Here is a 13,956-nt window from a genome sequence, read left to right on the forward strand (position 1 = left end):
AATTGCTTTAATTGTTGCAAAAGCATTAAACTTGGAATATAGGTTTCTTTTGGCATTAGAAAACTTTTGAGAGTGGGAGAAAAATATTTCTGTATTTTTTTTAAATGGACAATTTTATTTACAAATTCTGTATTTTTTACCTAATTCAGATATTTAACGTTTTACTGACGATTGTCGTGAGGTATTCCGCATTCTTTTGAAATCTGCAGAAAAAATAAAAAAATATTTAAAATGCAAAAGCTTGTAAAGAAACTGTTTGCAGATCTTAAAAGAAAATTTTAATCGTCCTGATGATTTCAAAAGATGAAAAAAATTCAACAATAAAAAAAGTGCCATAATCACTAGCACCCGTTCTGAAAAGTCTTCTTATGTCAACAGGACTGTTAACGAATTTGAATTAAAAAAAAATAAATATTAAGTTTGCTAAATACCTTTAAACAGTCGACTTCCTAATTTTCATATTAACCTTCTGAATTAAAACTATATTTGAAAACATTATTCCTTCGTGAGGATATGTTGGAAGATTCCGACCTCTGGACCATCAATTGTTGAGTTAATGGTGCTGCGAGAGCTTTGGCTAATTCAAGTGGCTAAGTGGCAAGCTAAGGGGAAGGATAAGGAGGAGACAGATATCAAGACCTCAAAAGGGAGTTGCAGTGACTGTACCGAAAATAATAATAATAATAAAGATACACGAAGGTTTCGCCAGCCTGTCGTAGTCATTTCATCATTCCCTATGACCACCTATCTCATGGTCGTGAGACCTGGGCATAAGTGTGATTTACCACAGATCTACTGGGAGCCGGTGTCATTTCAGAAGACGGTTGTTCCCAGTAGGACCATGCGGTAGTTTTTTAACCTTGTTTTTAAATTATATACATGAATATATGAATGGATAAGTTTACAGAAATAAATATATGCATGGAAATAAACAAAAATTTGTAATATTAAAAGAGATTAGCTTTGTGAAGATTCTATAGCAGCCAAACCTTATTTTACTGTCTTCTGTCTTTCGGAATACTCAAGCTTGAATGGTCATAAATTGAAACATAAAAAAGGACCCACGTCACTTAGACAACCTCCAGAGCCGAAGTCATTCAAATAATTCGAAATATTAAATTTTATGTTAGAACTTGCATCTAACCCCCTTCTAAAAACTGATGAAAATGTATTTAAAAATTGAAGAAAGATAATGATTTTCTTTTTAAAATAGTTGAAATCTGTGCTTATGTTAAATTGAAAAACATCTAATTCTTTATCCAAAGTAATTACAGTGAATATTTAATTATTGTTTGGTCCCATCTTGAAAGATATATGTACTTAGCTTATATAATGAGTGAATATTTTTATTCCACTTAATTCTAAGAATTTAAAAGTTTCAATACCTGTAAAAAAGTTTGCATGTTAAATATATTATATGAATTTTAAAATTATTATTAATTATTTTAAAAATATTTAAAAAAATATATTTGTATTTTATAGTAGTTGTATTAATAATGTCGATAATATATCATTTTTTACGAGACAAAATTTTCCAGACCATATTAGAATTTGTACGTAACGATATAGCAGAATTCACAGAGATGCAGTTATAGAACAAGTGCGTCACTGAACAGTAACATTCGTTGTACAGGGTGCCCAGGCTCAAGTGTCCGGGTTTATAGGGATGTATCAAAATATAAAAAATAACGCGAAGATTCCTTTTGTAAAAATAAGTTGAAATTTTAGTTTTTAACTTATTAAATATCTAAGCTGGCCCGATCAGGAGTGCGGTATAAACTTTCATGCATGTTTGAGTCCCGCTTACGTATGCGCGTCTGTTTGCCTCGCCTTCAGACATTGCCTCGGTGTCATTCTCGAACTTGTACACAAGGATCCCTGACTCTGCTCTTGCTAAATGCACTGTTCCGCATTCATCTATTCCGAACTCCATGTGGATATCTTAAGAAGACTGCTTTGTGACAACGATCACTCGCTGCAGTTTGTTGTCTGAATTAGCGTATAATTCAGCTCACCCGTTTTCATGCGTCAATGATGCGTGGGCAGATTTTTAAAAAATTATTTAAACTTCAAGCATATAGGCATGTGGTACAGAAGGTAAAACTTGCTTGTAGTCAATGAATGTCATGTACAAGTTTCTTTGATGTTTGCGAGCTTCCTTCGTGGCAACAGCGTTTATGGTGATTAGAGCTTTATTGTCCGCGAGTTTTTACATCATCCGTTTTGTTTTTCTGTAAGGATATCAATTTTCGTTACGGTGAGAATATAGCTTATCTGCAAGGATAGCTGTAAGGCATTTATAAATTGTTGGAAGACAGGCTATCGGTCGAAATTTAGATCGAGTTTGAGCATCTGATTTTTAAGGCAACATTTACGTAGTGCCTTTGAGAATAAAGCCTGACGTCAATTCTGGGAGTTCGATGATCTTCTGAAAATACCTTGTCAACGCAGGATGAACGCTGATCAGGTACTTGTACCAGAAGTTGTGCATCATGTTCGAACCTGGAGCTTTCCAGTTATTATTACAGTAGACTCTACGACACTTCTCGTTTTCCGGGCTGTAGGGGAAGCGAACAGGAAGAATCAGATAATCCTTTCTCCTGCGTCAAGCCGCGTTCGGCGCAGTAGACGTAATCGGCCGCGTATGCGTGTGCTGAGATAAGACAAGGAATGAGGGCAAGCGAACGAAGGAGAAATCGGCAAACGAAAAGTGTCGTAGAGTCTTCTTTATAAATATTATTACACCATTAAGCCATATCAGGTTCAGAGTAAGCGAGGCTCATTCGGTGAGGAAGGAAATTCTAGGAGGTCGCATATGGAGGCAGGGGTATAGATTTTGAAATGAATCTAGAATTCCTGCGTTGTTTACTTTAATAACAGGTTCGTTCCGCAAAACTGCTTAGACCAAGGTCCCTCATCAATCTCTCTAGCAATCACCCCAGGCGAAGAGCTTCACAAAGTCATAATGTAAATCTTTTCATTTGGTCCGATTTGTGTCCTAGGTCTTTTGTTTCAGGTGTCATGCACTTCACTAACTCTCTTTATCATTCATTTCTTAATATTTATTTGTCGCTAGACTTTTCTGTCTGCCATACCTCTTTGGCTTCCTTCACGTCCATGCATCTTCTGATGCAAGCTCTTTTCTCTATTGTTTTTTATGTCTTTTGAATTAGGGCCTCATTTACACATTCCAACCATTCCTTGTACGGTCTGCCTTTGGACACACTGCCAATTACTTTACGTTGATACTCTTGTTTCGTTATTCTTACATATTTCATTTTTTCAACATGCACAAACCATCTCCACGACTTTTTTTCATATTTGTCAAGCAGTGTCTCCTTTTCACCACATTCTTTGAGGATTCTCTCATTAATGACTTACTTAATCAGAGTTTTATCGCAACTATTGCGCAGGAATTTCATGGCAATCGCTTGAATTTTACTGTTATCCTTTTCTTGATTGGTCTAGGTCACGCTATCGTAAAGGACAGTGGATGTAAATACAGATTTATATATTGTCATTTTAGCTTTATCTGATATATTTCTATTTCTTATAATGGACCCTGCTCTTCCGTTATTAGTAAATAGGCTAGCAAGATATACATACTTATCAACTTGTTATGTTCTCTCATAGGTGACATACTAATTGAAATCCATTAGACTTCTGAATAACTTGTCGCTTCATCTATTGCAATGCTTGCTAATCATCAGCGAACATTGTCAAAAAGTTTTCTCCAATGCAACTGATAAGCCGAAATTTCTTCAAAACATACATCTTTTAGACCGGCTGTAGAAGTATAACAACAAATTTGTCTAAATTCAGTGGCTTTGAAATGACTGTACGTTGTTATCTCATTTGGTCTGCGGCAGTTAAATTATAATGGAAAGTAATATCTAAGGCTTAACATACTCGAATCGACTATGTTCAGTGTCCTTACATTCGGTCGTTGGAATCCAAACTTACCATCCACCTGGGCTTCAAATACTTTCTTAATATTTCCAAGCCACACGGAGTGCATCATTTCAAAAGGTACACGTGTAACATATCCCAATATTTCAGCCAGTGGGCTTTTGCCTTATTGGTGATCTTCATCTACAACACTCTTATATTCTTCATCTGTTCTTGGTGGATGTTTGATGCCTGGAGAAACTATTCTTCCCTCACGTCGAAAACTTGTAACTTTGCGTGTCGAACAACGGCTCGTTGAATTATGTCCCTAGTGGTTCAAGATAAAAGCTCAAACGAATTCGTAAGTTTTTGCCTTTCCTAATATACCGGCAATAATCGGTCTTTTGTCCGCTATATTAAAAAATCTGAACTGATCAGGCCAAAACTGGTCCCTGCCTTTGTTAATCTTACCTTCACGTATATTTAATTCGATTTCTAATCGGTCAGATAGCATATTTTGAGGAAATCTTTCTAATTTTTTTTATTAAGTTGCTTTTAAACCGAAGATGAATATATTCTCCTCCAGAGACTTGTTGAATAATTGAGGTCACTACGACTGTCAGAGTTTTCAATATTGTTCTTGTATCCTTAGGCTAGTAATTGAAATTGAAGGAATACTCTCTTAGTGCTTTCAATAAAATATTGCCATGCTTGTGTTTAAGACCTGCTGCCAAAAATGCATTTTTCAACACTGTCTTGCTCACATCTCCTACATCGTGCAAAACGTTATCAAATTCAGCATCTTCTTCATCCGAAGTACTCGCATCCTCTTCCTGATGTAATTCTAGCCTTGGAATGTCGGCATCAACGTAATTTATTTCATTTTCCCTGCCCCCTGCAGAACTGACAGTTGCTCGATCATTATCAGAAGTTTGATCCTCGTCAGAGTGCTGCGAATTGTTCTCAGGTGTGGATGGCGGTACATCATCCATTTCATACCTCTCCTCAGAGTCAGAACTGGTGTCGGTGGGATTATTCTGCCCCACATTTCGAATTATAGAGAATCGCCTCCTTTTTTGTCTTTCACTGAGAAGTGAAAATCCTTTATTCCTGTCAGCCATCTATGTCTCGTAGTGACTTCCTCCCTCAGCAGTCTTTCAAATCTTAGTAAAAATAATTTATAAACTATTTATGAATTTTATAGCTAATATGAATAAACATTACTTCTAGAAATTAAATTTTCCAAAAATAAAGAAATTAGATATTGATAAATGTATAGGGTATAACTGGGAAAGCATGCAAAAAAATGCCCCCACAGGGAATCAAATGTTGAGTCAGCCATTTGAAAGCATACAATAGAAAATTTAAAAAATCCCAATATTTCAAACCGTTAGCCGCCATATTGGATGAGTTAGGAAGGGGGGGGTATCACGTATATTTTCGCTTTTTTTTATTCTATCGTTAGAAAAAATCGGAAAAAATTCACTGATCTTTTTTCAATCAGTCTCAACGTGAATGATTTTTTCAAAAAAAAATTTGGCGGGAAATTCAAGCAAAAAAATATTAGCCTAAACATTCGTTAATTGTACTATTAATTGCAGGAAATAATAACTTTTTACAAGTTACAGAGCGAAAAATTGTTTTAAGAATTGCTAAATGTCCTTTACAAAAAAATACTCTTTAATTATGTAATATTTCAAGAACATAATAAATCGTTACGATTTTAGAGAGAACATTTATTTTTAATGCACATTCATTAAAAATAATTGAAAATTTTTCAATTATCATTTAAAAATAATTCATGTTCGAAAAATAAAAAAAATACTGTCTTTAGCATGGATTTGATAGAAAAGTAATATTTTGCACCGTTTGGAGCATTTCCCGAGTATAACAAAAGGGGATTTTGAGAGAAAATAGGTTATAGGAGAAACAAGCATCTTCGGAATCTTAAATATAAATAATTGAGTCGCCAATAAGACTTTTGTATGCTTTAATAGATCCCCGAGATTAATCTTTTTCAAACGGTCAAAAAAGGTCCCTGATTACGAATATCTCGGATAGGTTTTCAAAATCTTCGTCAATTTTTGTATAAACAATTTTTTTGAACAATGTTATTATTTATTTTTAAAAAAATTTATAAAATCATTTTTAGCATGGCTAAACAAAAATAAAACTGTTTTGCATCCCTATTTTTTCGTACGACGAACCTTTTGCAATGTAGAGCGTTATAAACAAATGTTTGTTTTTTAACATAATTGCCATATTTTCACAGTGTGAATCTATTGCTCAGAAAAATTTAAAGGCTGTACACTGTTTATATCGAGGAAAGATCTCTTTAGAGGAAAAATAAACCTTCCAAACGAATAAAAACTTCTCTTCTTAAATTGTTGTTTAAAGGTTTGTATGAGTAAGATAAAATCGCTTAGATACTTCATTTATTAATAAACAATCATCCAGATCAACGATTGTCGTAATATTGTTTCAAGTTGTTATGAAACCTTTATCTACCATTAATAACATAATTTGTTGTTCATAATTTTTTTTGCTTAATTCTGTATAACAATTGATATGAATAATTACCGTCAATAACCAGAATTGACTTACATTTTTTAGCTCCTCTAAAAGCCACAATTTGCAAGTTATCAGCGGTTGCCTTTTTTATATCCTGAATTTTACCATAAACAATACAATTATCTTGGGTAGCATTTTCGATACCTGCAACTTATTTTGTATAACAATTTTTATTAACATAAACGCTCAATTAAGAAATCTATTTAGGTAAGAAAGGATAACAGAAAATAGGCGCCTAATTACTATATTCAGAAGGTAACGAAACAAAATTTACATCGGATGTTTAATATTTAAAAAACGTCGTCTGTCAGTGTAATAAAAATGATTTCAGCATAAATTTTTTTGTTAAGGTACCAAAGAAATCGCAGTTTACGTTAAAACGGAAGAAGAGTAAAAACGAAGCTGACTTTACAAATTTGGTTTGTCCGTTGGAATCTTCGACGTCATGCGCACCATCATCACCCACATCAGCACCTAGCAGATCATCACCCACGTCATCACCGAACAGTCCTAATCTCCATTCGGTTACATTATAATGAGACCTATGCCGGCGGGTATAAATTGTAATTTTAACAATTTTATAGTTTTAATGTTCTGTTTATGTTATTTTTCTTGGAAATATCTGGCTTTAATTGATGTATAGTCAGAAATGGTAGTACGATGTAGAAATATTTTCTGATAAGTTGACTCTTTCTGTGAAGTTCCAAAGATTTTAATTAATTCCCACACGGGTTTTAAGTTTAAAAATAAGATTTCTGCGTTATTTCCTGGTAATATATTTTTCTAAATACTGCATACAGTTCTAAACATTTTAGTGCAATTCAAACAAAATTTTAAATGCCTTACTTATGTGAAAACAAATGTTTATCAATAAGTACCGAAACCCTTTGTGCAAACAACTCTGACAGTAACCAATCACAGTTTGAAAAAAACCTGTGGGTGGGCTCACTTGGAACGATGATTGGCTCAGCACTACGTCTGCTAAATAAAATTTTGTTTGAAAAAAGGTACGCCTTTCATCTATGCTGAGATTTAAGCCTAAGGCTCTTCATTTTCCGGACTTTATGAAGGAAAATTTTAACAATTAGGAAATTTGAAACAACAACTTACAAGGAAGTAATGGACAAAGGACGTAAAAAATTTAAATTAGCTGGAAGTCTGAAAATATGCAAATGATAAAATTGTTAAAATCTCAAAGTTTAAGTTTTCTAACAATTTGAATTAAAAAAGAGAAAATGATATATATTCAAATTGAACTAGAGACATATATAACTTTGAGTTGGAAGCAAATAGTAATTATTTATGTTGTGAGAACTGAATTCAAATGTGCACGATGTACTCTTTTTAAGCATTTGCATTTTCAGCAGACTAAACTTTAAGAAAACTTAATAAGTACTAATTATTCCGTATTATCTTTTTAGTCATTATTTTCCTATAAATTGTTATTTCAAGTTCACTAATTTCCAGGAATTGGCGTTTTTAAGTTTCTCAATAATTTAAAAATTTCGCTAGGCAAGTTAGCCAATATGTTTCGCTTCAGCTTTGCTCTTAAACTCGTGAATTAAGACAGAATTTACTAATACAGAAAACATTATATTTATCAATATCTACAACCTTATAGAAAAATTGTGTCCAAAACCTCAACATTATCTCGGCGAGGGAAAAAATGTTGTAAGTCGTATTTACATTTTGTACCACAAAATCGCACACAATTTTGAGCGTTCTTCCGGCTCCAAATCCACACCTGTATATCTATCTATCTAGAATTCTGTAATGGTTAGGAAGTAAAGGAAAATATAAAATATTAGTTGTCAGATATGTTCTGAATGCGAATGTATTTTATGTGATAAATGCGTTCTTGTATTATTGCATACTGTGAATTATAATAAGAAAATGTTTAGAAAAAAATTTGTGCATTAATATTTTGGTGGAAAGTTATTCGTATACGAGACTTTGGAAAAACTAACATTTCATATATGCGTAACTCGGGAATAATTGCGGGCGTTAAGTCATTTCGAGCGCTGTTTACACTCGGATGGGTGACCGTGTGCGATCTGCAACTAGTTTGTGTACTCTTTGCGTTAAATCAAAGCAGAGCGGAAGGTTTGCCCCGAGGATTGTATACCCTCGATGATCTGGTCCATCGAAAGGCCACTTTCAAAATCGACAGTTGATAAACCGACTTAACTCTTAATTCTTTTCTACAGTTTTCTTCTGCCCTAGACAAACCCCTAACCAAATGCGAGTACTTCTACTAAAGTCGAATGCAGCTGCGGGTTATCACTGAATGTGATTAACGTCACAAAATGATTTTGAGCTATGCTTAGTAAATTAACATTTTCAGAGATCTATATTTTAGCAGTAAGGAGGGCCAGTAAGTACGCAGTTGTACAGGACTTCATTGAACTAAACGATTTTCAATAATATTAATAAAATTTTGAAAACAAGCTGTTTCAGTGCATTTAGACCCATCTGAATTGCGGAAATCACTGGTTTTTAGTCGACATCTCGGCTGAAAAAACACAACACTGACAATTTTCTAAGACGCATGAGCAGTATTCCACTCAACGTGCATCATGGTCATTGGCCGGAAGCCCAAAATTTAAAATGGCGGTCATCCGGGCCCTTGAATATTACAAATCGCCTTTTTTAAATATTTCTTTGCTCGAAAATATTAACTAAAATAATTTTTTGAATTATAATATCAACAAACAGTATGACTTTTCGAGGAAACACTTCTTTCTTAACAAACAACAGAAATTTTGAAATTGAGGTATACACATAGCCTTTTATTTTTCTCAAATTTTCAAATAAGCCGGACTGCCCGTCGAACAGAAGAGATAATAAGGTCAGCCAACTTATATGTATGGATGACCTTAAGCTGTATGCATCCTTAGCAAAGAACACTAGCATCCTTTTGGCGGCGGTAAAGAGGTACTCTAAGGCGATCGGCACGAGCTTTGGACTTGACAAGTGCGCCTGCTTCCACCTACACAAAAGAAGAATAGGAAATACATAATCGCGTGACGATCAGGATGTTCAACTCCTGGGTGCAATGAAATGAAAAACCATTCAACGTCTGGGTAATGAAGACACATATGTGACGTGCGCCGAAGAAAGGAGGCTTACTCTGAAAAGTGAGATTTTTCAGAGCGAGCGGTCGAAGTCTACCCGATAGATGCGACTTTTAGGAGAGAGGGAGGACTCACGAAATCTTCCCTCTCCACTTCCCACAACATTCTCACGGAAAGAGATTGTTCTTAGACGCGGCTCACGGACAGGGTATAGATGAGACGCGTAGATGCAGTGGTGAGCGGTGGGAGGTGTTTCACGGAATCACAAGCTCTCGATTTTAATTTTTTTTAGAGTAAGCCCCCTCTCTTCGGCGCATGTCACATATGCATATCTTGGAATACCGCCAGCGGAAACCCACGGTGTACGTGTGTTAACTCTCGAGATAAAGGGGGTATAGATTTAATAATCTTGGAGTTTCTTCATCGACGAACTGTTCTAGCTACAGTTTGTGCAGTTCTAAATAGCACAGATTTTCTTATGCGGTTCTTACATTAACGTAGTCATTAATGCTGCGGCGTTTCCATACCGTGCCGCAGACAAGGCACCCATTTGATTTCAGCGACACATTATACATAGCCCAGAATCATCAACATGTTTGGTGCTCAAAAGTCGTGCACAGGAAGCAAATCATACGTTTCTACTAAGAGAAAATGCTAACGAGCCCTTTTGTGGTAAATTCTAAGGCATTATACGTAGAGAAAAGCTATCGATGATTATATACAGCATGTTTCTCCAGTCTGCTGGATTGAGATCAGAGACTGAGGAATTTCTTTTTTCCTATCAAGACGGCTTTATAGACCCAGAACGCTTGGACATGTTCTCAGTGTGTTCTCCATGTATGCATTCTACGGGTACATAGAGAGATGCAATGTAACTCTAAAGTATTACATTACCATCTTCGGCACTTCTGCGGTGTTGATCTAATATCCGTCTGGCCGTACACCCAGGGCGAACTCAAGTCCATTGTGAAGAATGATCATTGTAATATCTACTGGAACTTCTCATTCTTCACCACTTAACGTATCGTTGCTACAAAGCCTGATATTGTCCCCGAAAATCTCTCAGGTTGCAGATTGTGCAGTTTTTCCTTAGTATAACATAAAGCAAAATTCCCCAAAGAGAATCTACCCCTGATGCCTTCCGTAAGATGTACATGGAGAGCCTAATATAACTAAACGGTTTTCTGCCATAAAAATACAGCTGACGCATATGATCGATCCATAGGTTAGGTAGCACATGAAGAGAGGTTCTCTGACTTAGTCTGTGCTGTCTGCATCTTCAAGATTAACCTCAAATTTCGCTAATATTAAATGCTTGTTCTGAGACTTACTGGATCTAATGCAGACCTTATAGACCTTATAGCGCCGGCGCACTTAAAGTATCGTGGCTGCTAACCTCCTATCCCTACCGGAAATCTATACGATTTCTAAATGAGGTCGTCTAGGAACACATAATAGAGAATTGGCCCCTTGCTATATTATACTAGACGATTACTAGATAGAAAAGGGTCGCCTTTCTCAGTCCCTTCTTTATAGGGTTAGCAGTAAAGCTGTAAACTCTTCTTCGGCCGACCCTATTAATATTTATATAAACGTATGTCAAGTTGGTTTAGTTCTTGACTAGTACGCATTTAGGAAGCGTCTAGTGGACATCTAGGAAGCGTTTAGTGCGCATCTAGGGAACGTCTAGCGGGCATCTAAGAAGCGTCTAGCGCGAATCTAGGCATCGTATAGTGTGAATATAGGAACATCTAGTTCGCATTTAGGGATCGTGTAGTCTTCATGTTGGAACGTCTAGTGCGCAGCTAGGAAACGCATAGGTAAGTTTAGAAATGACGTATGCAAAATAATATGTTCGTTAGTCTCAATTATTTCTGGAATTAAAGGTTAATAAACTATGGGAAATGTGATGAGGTATAAGTTCACTGATGCCACTCAATTTGAACAACTGAATAATAGCATTCGTTAGTGCATGATATTGCAGTGTTTAATACTGAAACAGTTTTTTAAAGCATCCCGTCAATGAGACCAACTTTAGTTTTGAATTTTAATTGCGATTAACGCGTTGTAAGTTACACGCTACAGAGATGTAATTCGGTGCCCGGTCTCTGGCTTACTGACTTTAGCGATTCGAGTCCTTACACAATTTTATCAATTTTTACAGCTCATACCAAACAAGATAGAAATGTCAATTTTAACGCGTTCTTAACATTACCGCCCGCTTTGTAGCTTTTATACAACCCAAGAAAATATAAAGATCGCATAATCTTCAAAATAACATATTATTTTTAAATCAAATAAATTGTATTTGGTGAAATAAATACATATAAAATATAATTCTATTTTTTCATTGATTAAAACATTAATTAAATTATAATTTTGAATAAAATTACTAAAAAAGTGTTCACATATTACATAACGTTATTTTCGACCCCCACCCTTCATGTAACAGACCATAACATTCCCCCTCCCTCCCATCGCCGTTACGTAACTTTTTTTAGTATGTTTGAAAACATAGTAGACTTTTTCTAAATAAAAAAATAATTTTAAGTTAAAGTATTATATAGAAATAAATAAAATGATATTTTTCTTTAATACTAAACGCTTTTTCAATATTTTTTTAGTCATAAAAATATTGAAGTTATCTAATATAAGTACTCATTGTAATTCACCAATTTAAACTTTTTTTTTAATGCCAGAAAGACTACAAAATAACAATATTAATAATGTAACATAGAAATTGCAAATTACTATTTCCTTGTTAAAAGTTTTTGAACACTTAAATTTGAGTGGAATTTAAATAGCAAGTTTAGGACATTTAGAAGTTTGGAAAAAATCAAGAAATATGTGATGAATTTTTGGAAGTTTTTCCAAGGTTTTAAATATTTTTAATATATTTAAAACGTCCTAAATTCCTAAAAAATATTTTAAACTGGGGTAAACAGGGATATTGCCAACACTCTTCTAGTGAACGAGACTGTGCAATGAAAATGCTTTTATTCAAATTTCAGAGATATAAAATAAATACTTGTAAATGAATAAATATCCTATAATCCATGTGATTTTTATTTCAATATTTATTCAGTACAAAATTACTGAATTTTCATTCATTAAGTAGCATTTTTGTTGCCACCTACAGAAGTACATGTTGACGCTATAAAAATTAGTAATGTCCTTAATTTGAAAGTTAGAAGAAAAGGTATTTCGGATTACGTAGTACTTTCGGAGGTTAGATGATTTTGTTTTGTAATATAATTCAATAAATATTAGTCTTTAATGTTCAATATCTTTTTAATTGAATTTGGATTTCCGAACCTCAAAAAGCAATCAACGACACCCCAGAATGAATCGGTCAAATTCGTGAATTGATGAAATAAACATAACCACACAATATCGAAGGTATTTCTTTTCGCCAAAAACTTACTATCGGCGAGAAAACTATAGGCATCTGCCTTTGAAGCTTAACAACTCAGTCAAAAAAAAATGCTAGCGCAACAAAAAAAAGTCATTTAAAGGCTGAAAATGTTCTGCGTTAATGAGCTTAAAGACGTTTATGTAAAAAAAATTTTGTGATAAGCAGACTGAAAAGAGTAAAATAAAGTAAGGATTTTTGGGAACATTTGAGAACAGTCAAGTTTAGAGCATTATTTCTTATACAAAGGGCGATGGAAAAAATTTGAAAAAAATCATGAGTATGAGGAAAACTGTTGTAAACCAGTTTTAGTTGAGAAATTTAAAAAATAATAAAAATTGTTGCTTAAACGCACAACAATGTGCAACTATATTATCTTTAATTCTATCACCCGGAAGGATGTGTTAGTCTTCTTTTTTGTAAAAATCGCGATATTTTAAGACATTTTTTTTGTTGGAAAACAAGTGACAGAAAGCAGGGGGGGGGGGAGCGTTTTTGTACTGCCGACCGCTGGTCTCTTTCTTTGACCCGTGGCCAGGTGCCATCCAAGCATTCAGAACTAGGGGCCGAAGAATGGCACTAGCGGTCGGCAGTAAAACAAAAAAGGCCCCCACCCTGCTTTTTGTCACTTGTTTTCCAACAAAAAAAATGTGTAAAAATATCGCGATTTTCACACAAAAGAAGACTAACACATCCTTCCGGGTGATTGAAAATAATTGCAAAGCCTATTAATTACAGTTTGCAGGTTGCATCGCTTTAATATCTGCATTAGAACTGAAGATAATATAGTTGCACATTTTTGTGCTATCAAGCAACAATTCTTATTATTTTTTAAATCTCTCAACTTTAACTGGTTCACAACAGTTTTCCTCATACTCTTTATGAAATTGTTATGAAATATTTAAAATCTCATATACCAGGTGTATACATATGAAACCGGTATTGCCATCTAGCGGCTAGTAGGCACACTTGTAGGCACTGTCGGAACTTACCATTTGTGCTAATTGGCGT

The 13,956-nt window shown here is 34.6% G+C and overlaps 1 protein-coding gene across 9 annotated transcripts in view; it reads left to right on the forward strand.

Moving 5' to 3' along the window:
* Nucleotides 1-8,367, forward strand: part of LOC117172410 (liprin-beta-1) — a 145,052-nt gene extending 136,685 nt beyond the window's left edge. For all 9 annotated transcript variants that reach the window (XM_033360309.1, XM_033360310.1, XM_033360312.1 and 6 more), the window contains one exon: nt 6,810-8,367. In XM_033360309.1, the coding sequence (XP_033216200.1) occupies nt 6,810-6,995 (186 nt within the window). In that variant the 3' untranslated portion in view covers nt 6,996-8,367. The remainder of the gene's footprint in view (nt 1-6,809) is intronic.
* The last annotated feature ends 5,589 nt before the right edge of the window (nt 8,368-13,956 follow it).

Source organism: Belonocnema kinseyi, chromosome 5 (genome assembly GCF_010883055.1).
Source record: "Belonocnema kinseyi isolate 2016_QV_RU_SX_M_011 chromosome 5, B_treatae_v1, whole genome shotgun sequence".
Classification (NCBI taxonomy): domain Eukaryota; kingdom Metazoa; phylum Arthropoda; class Insecta; order Hymenoptera; family Cynipidae; genus Belonocnema; species Belonocnema kinseyi.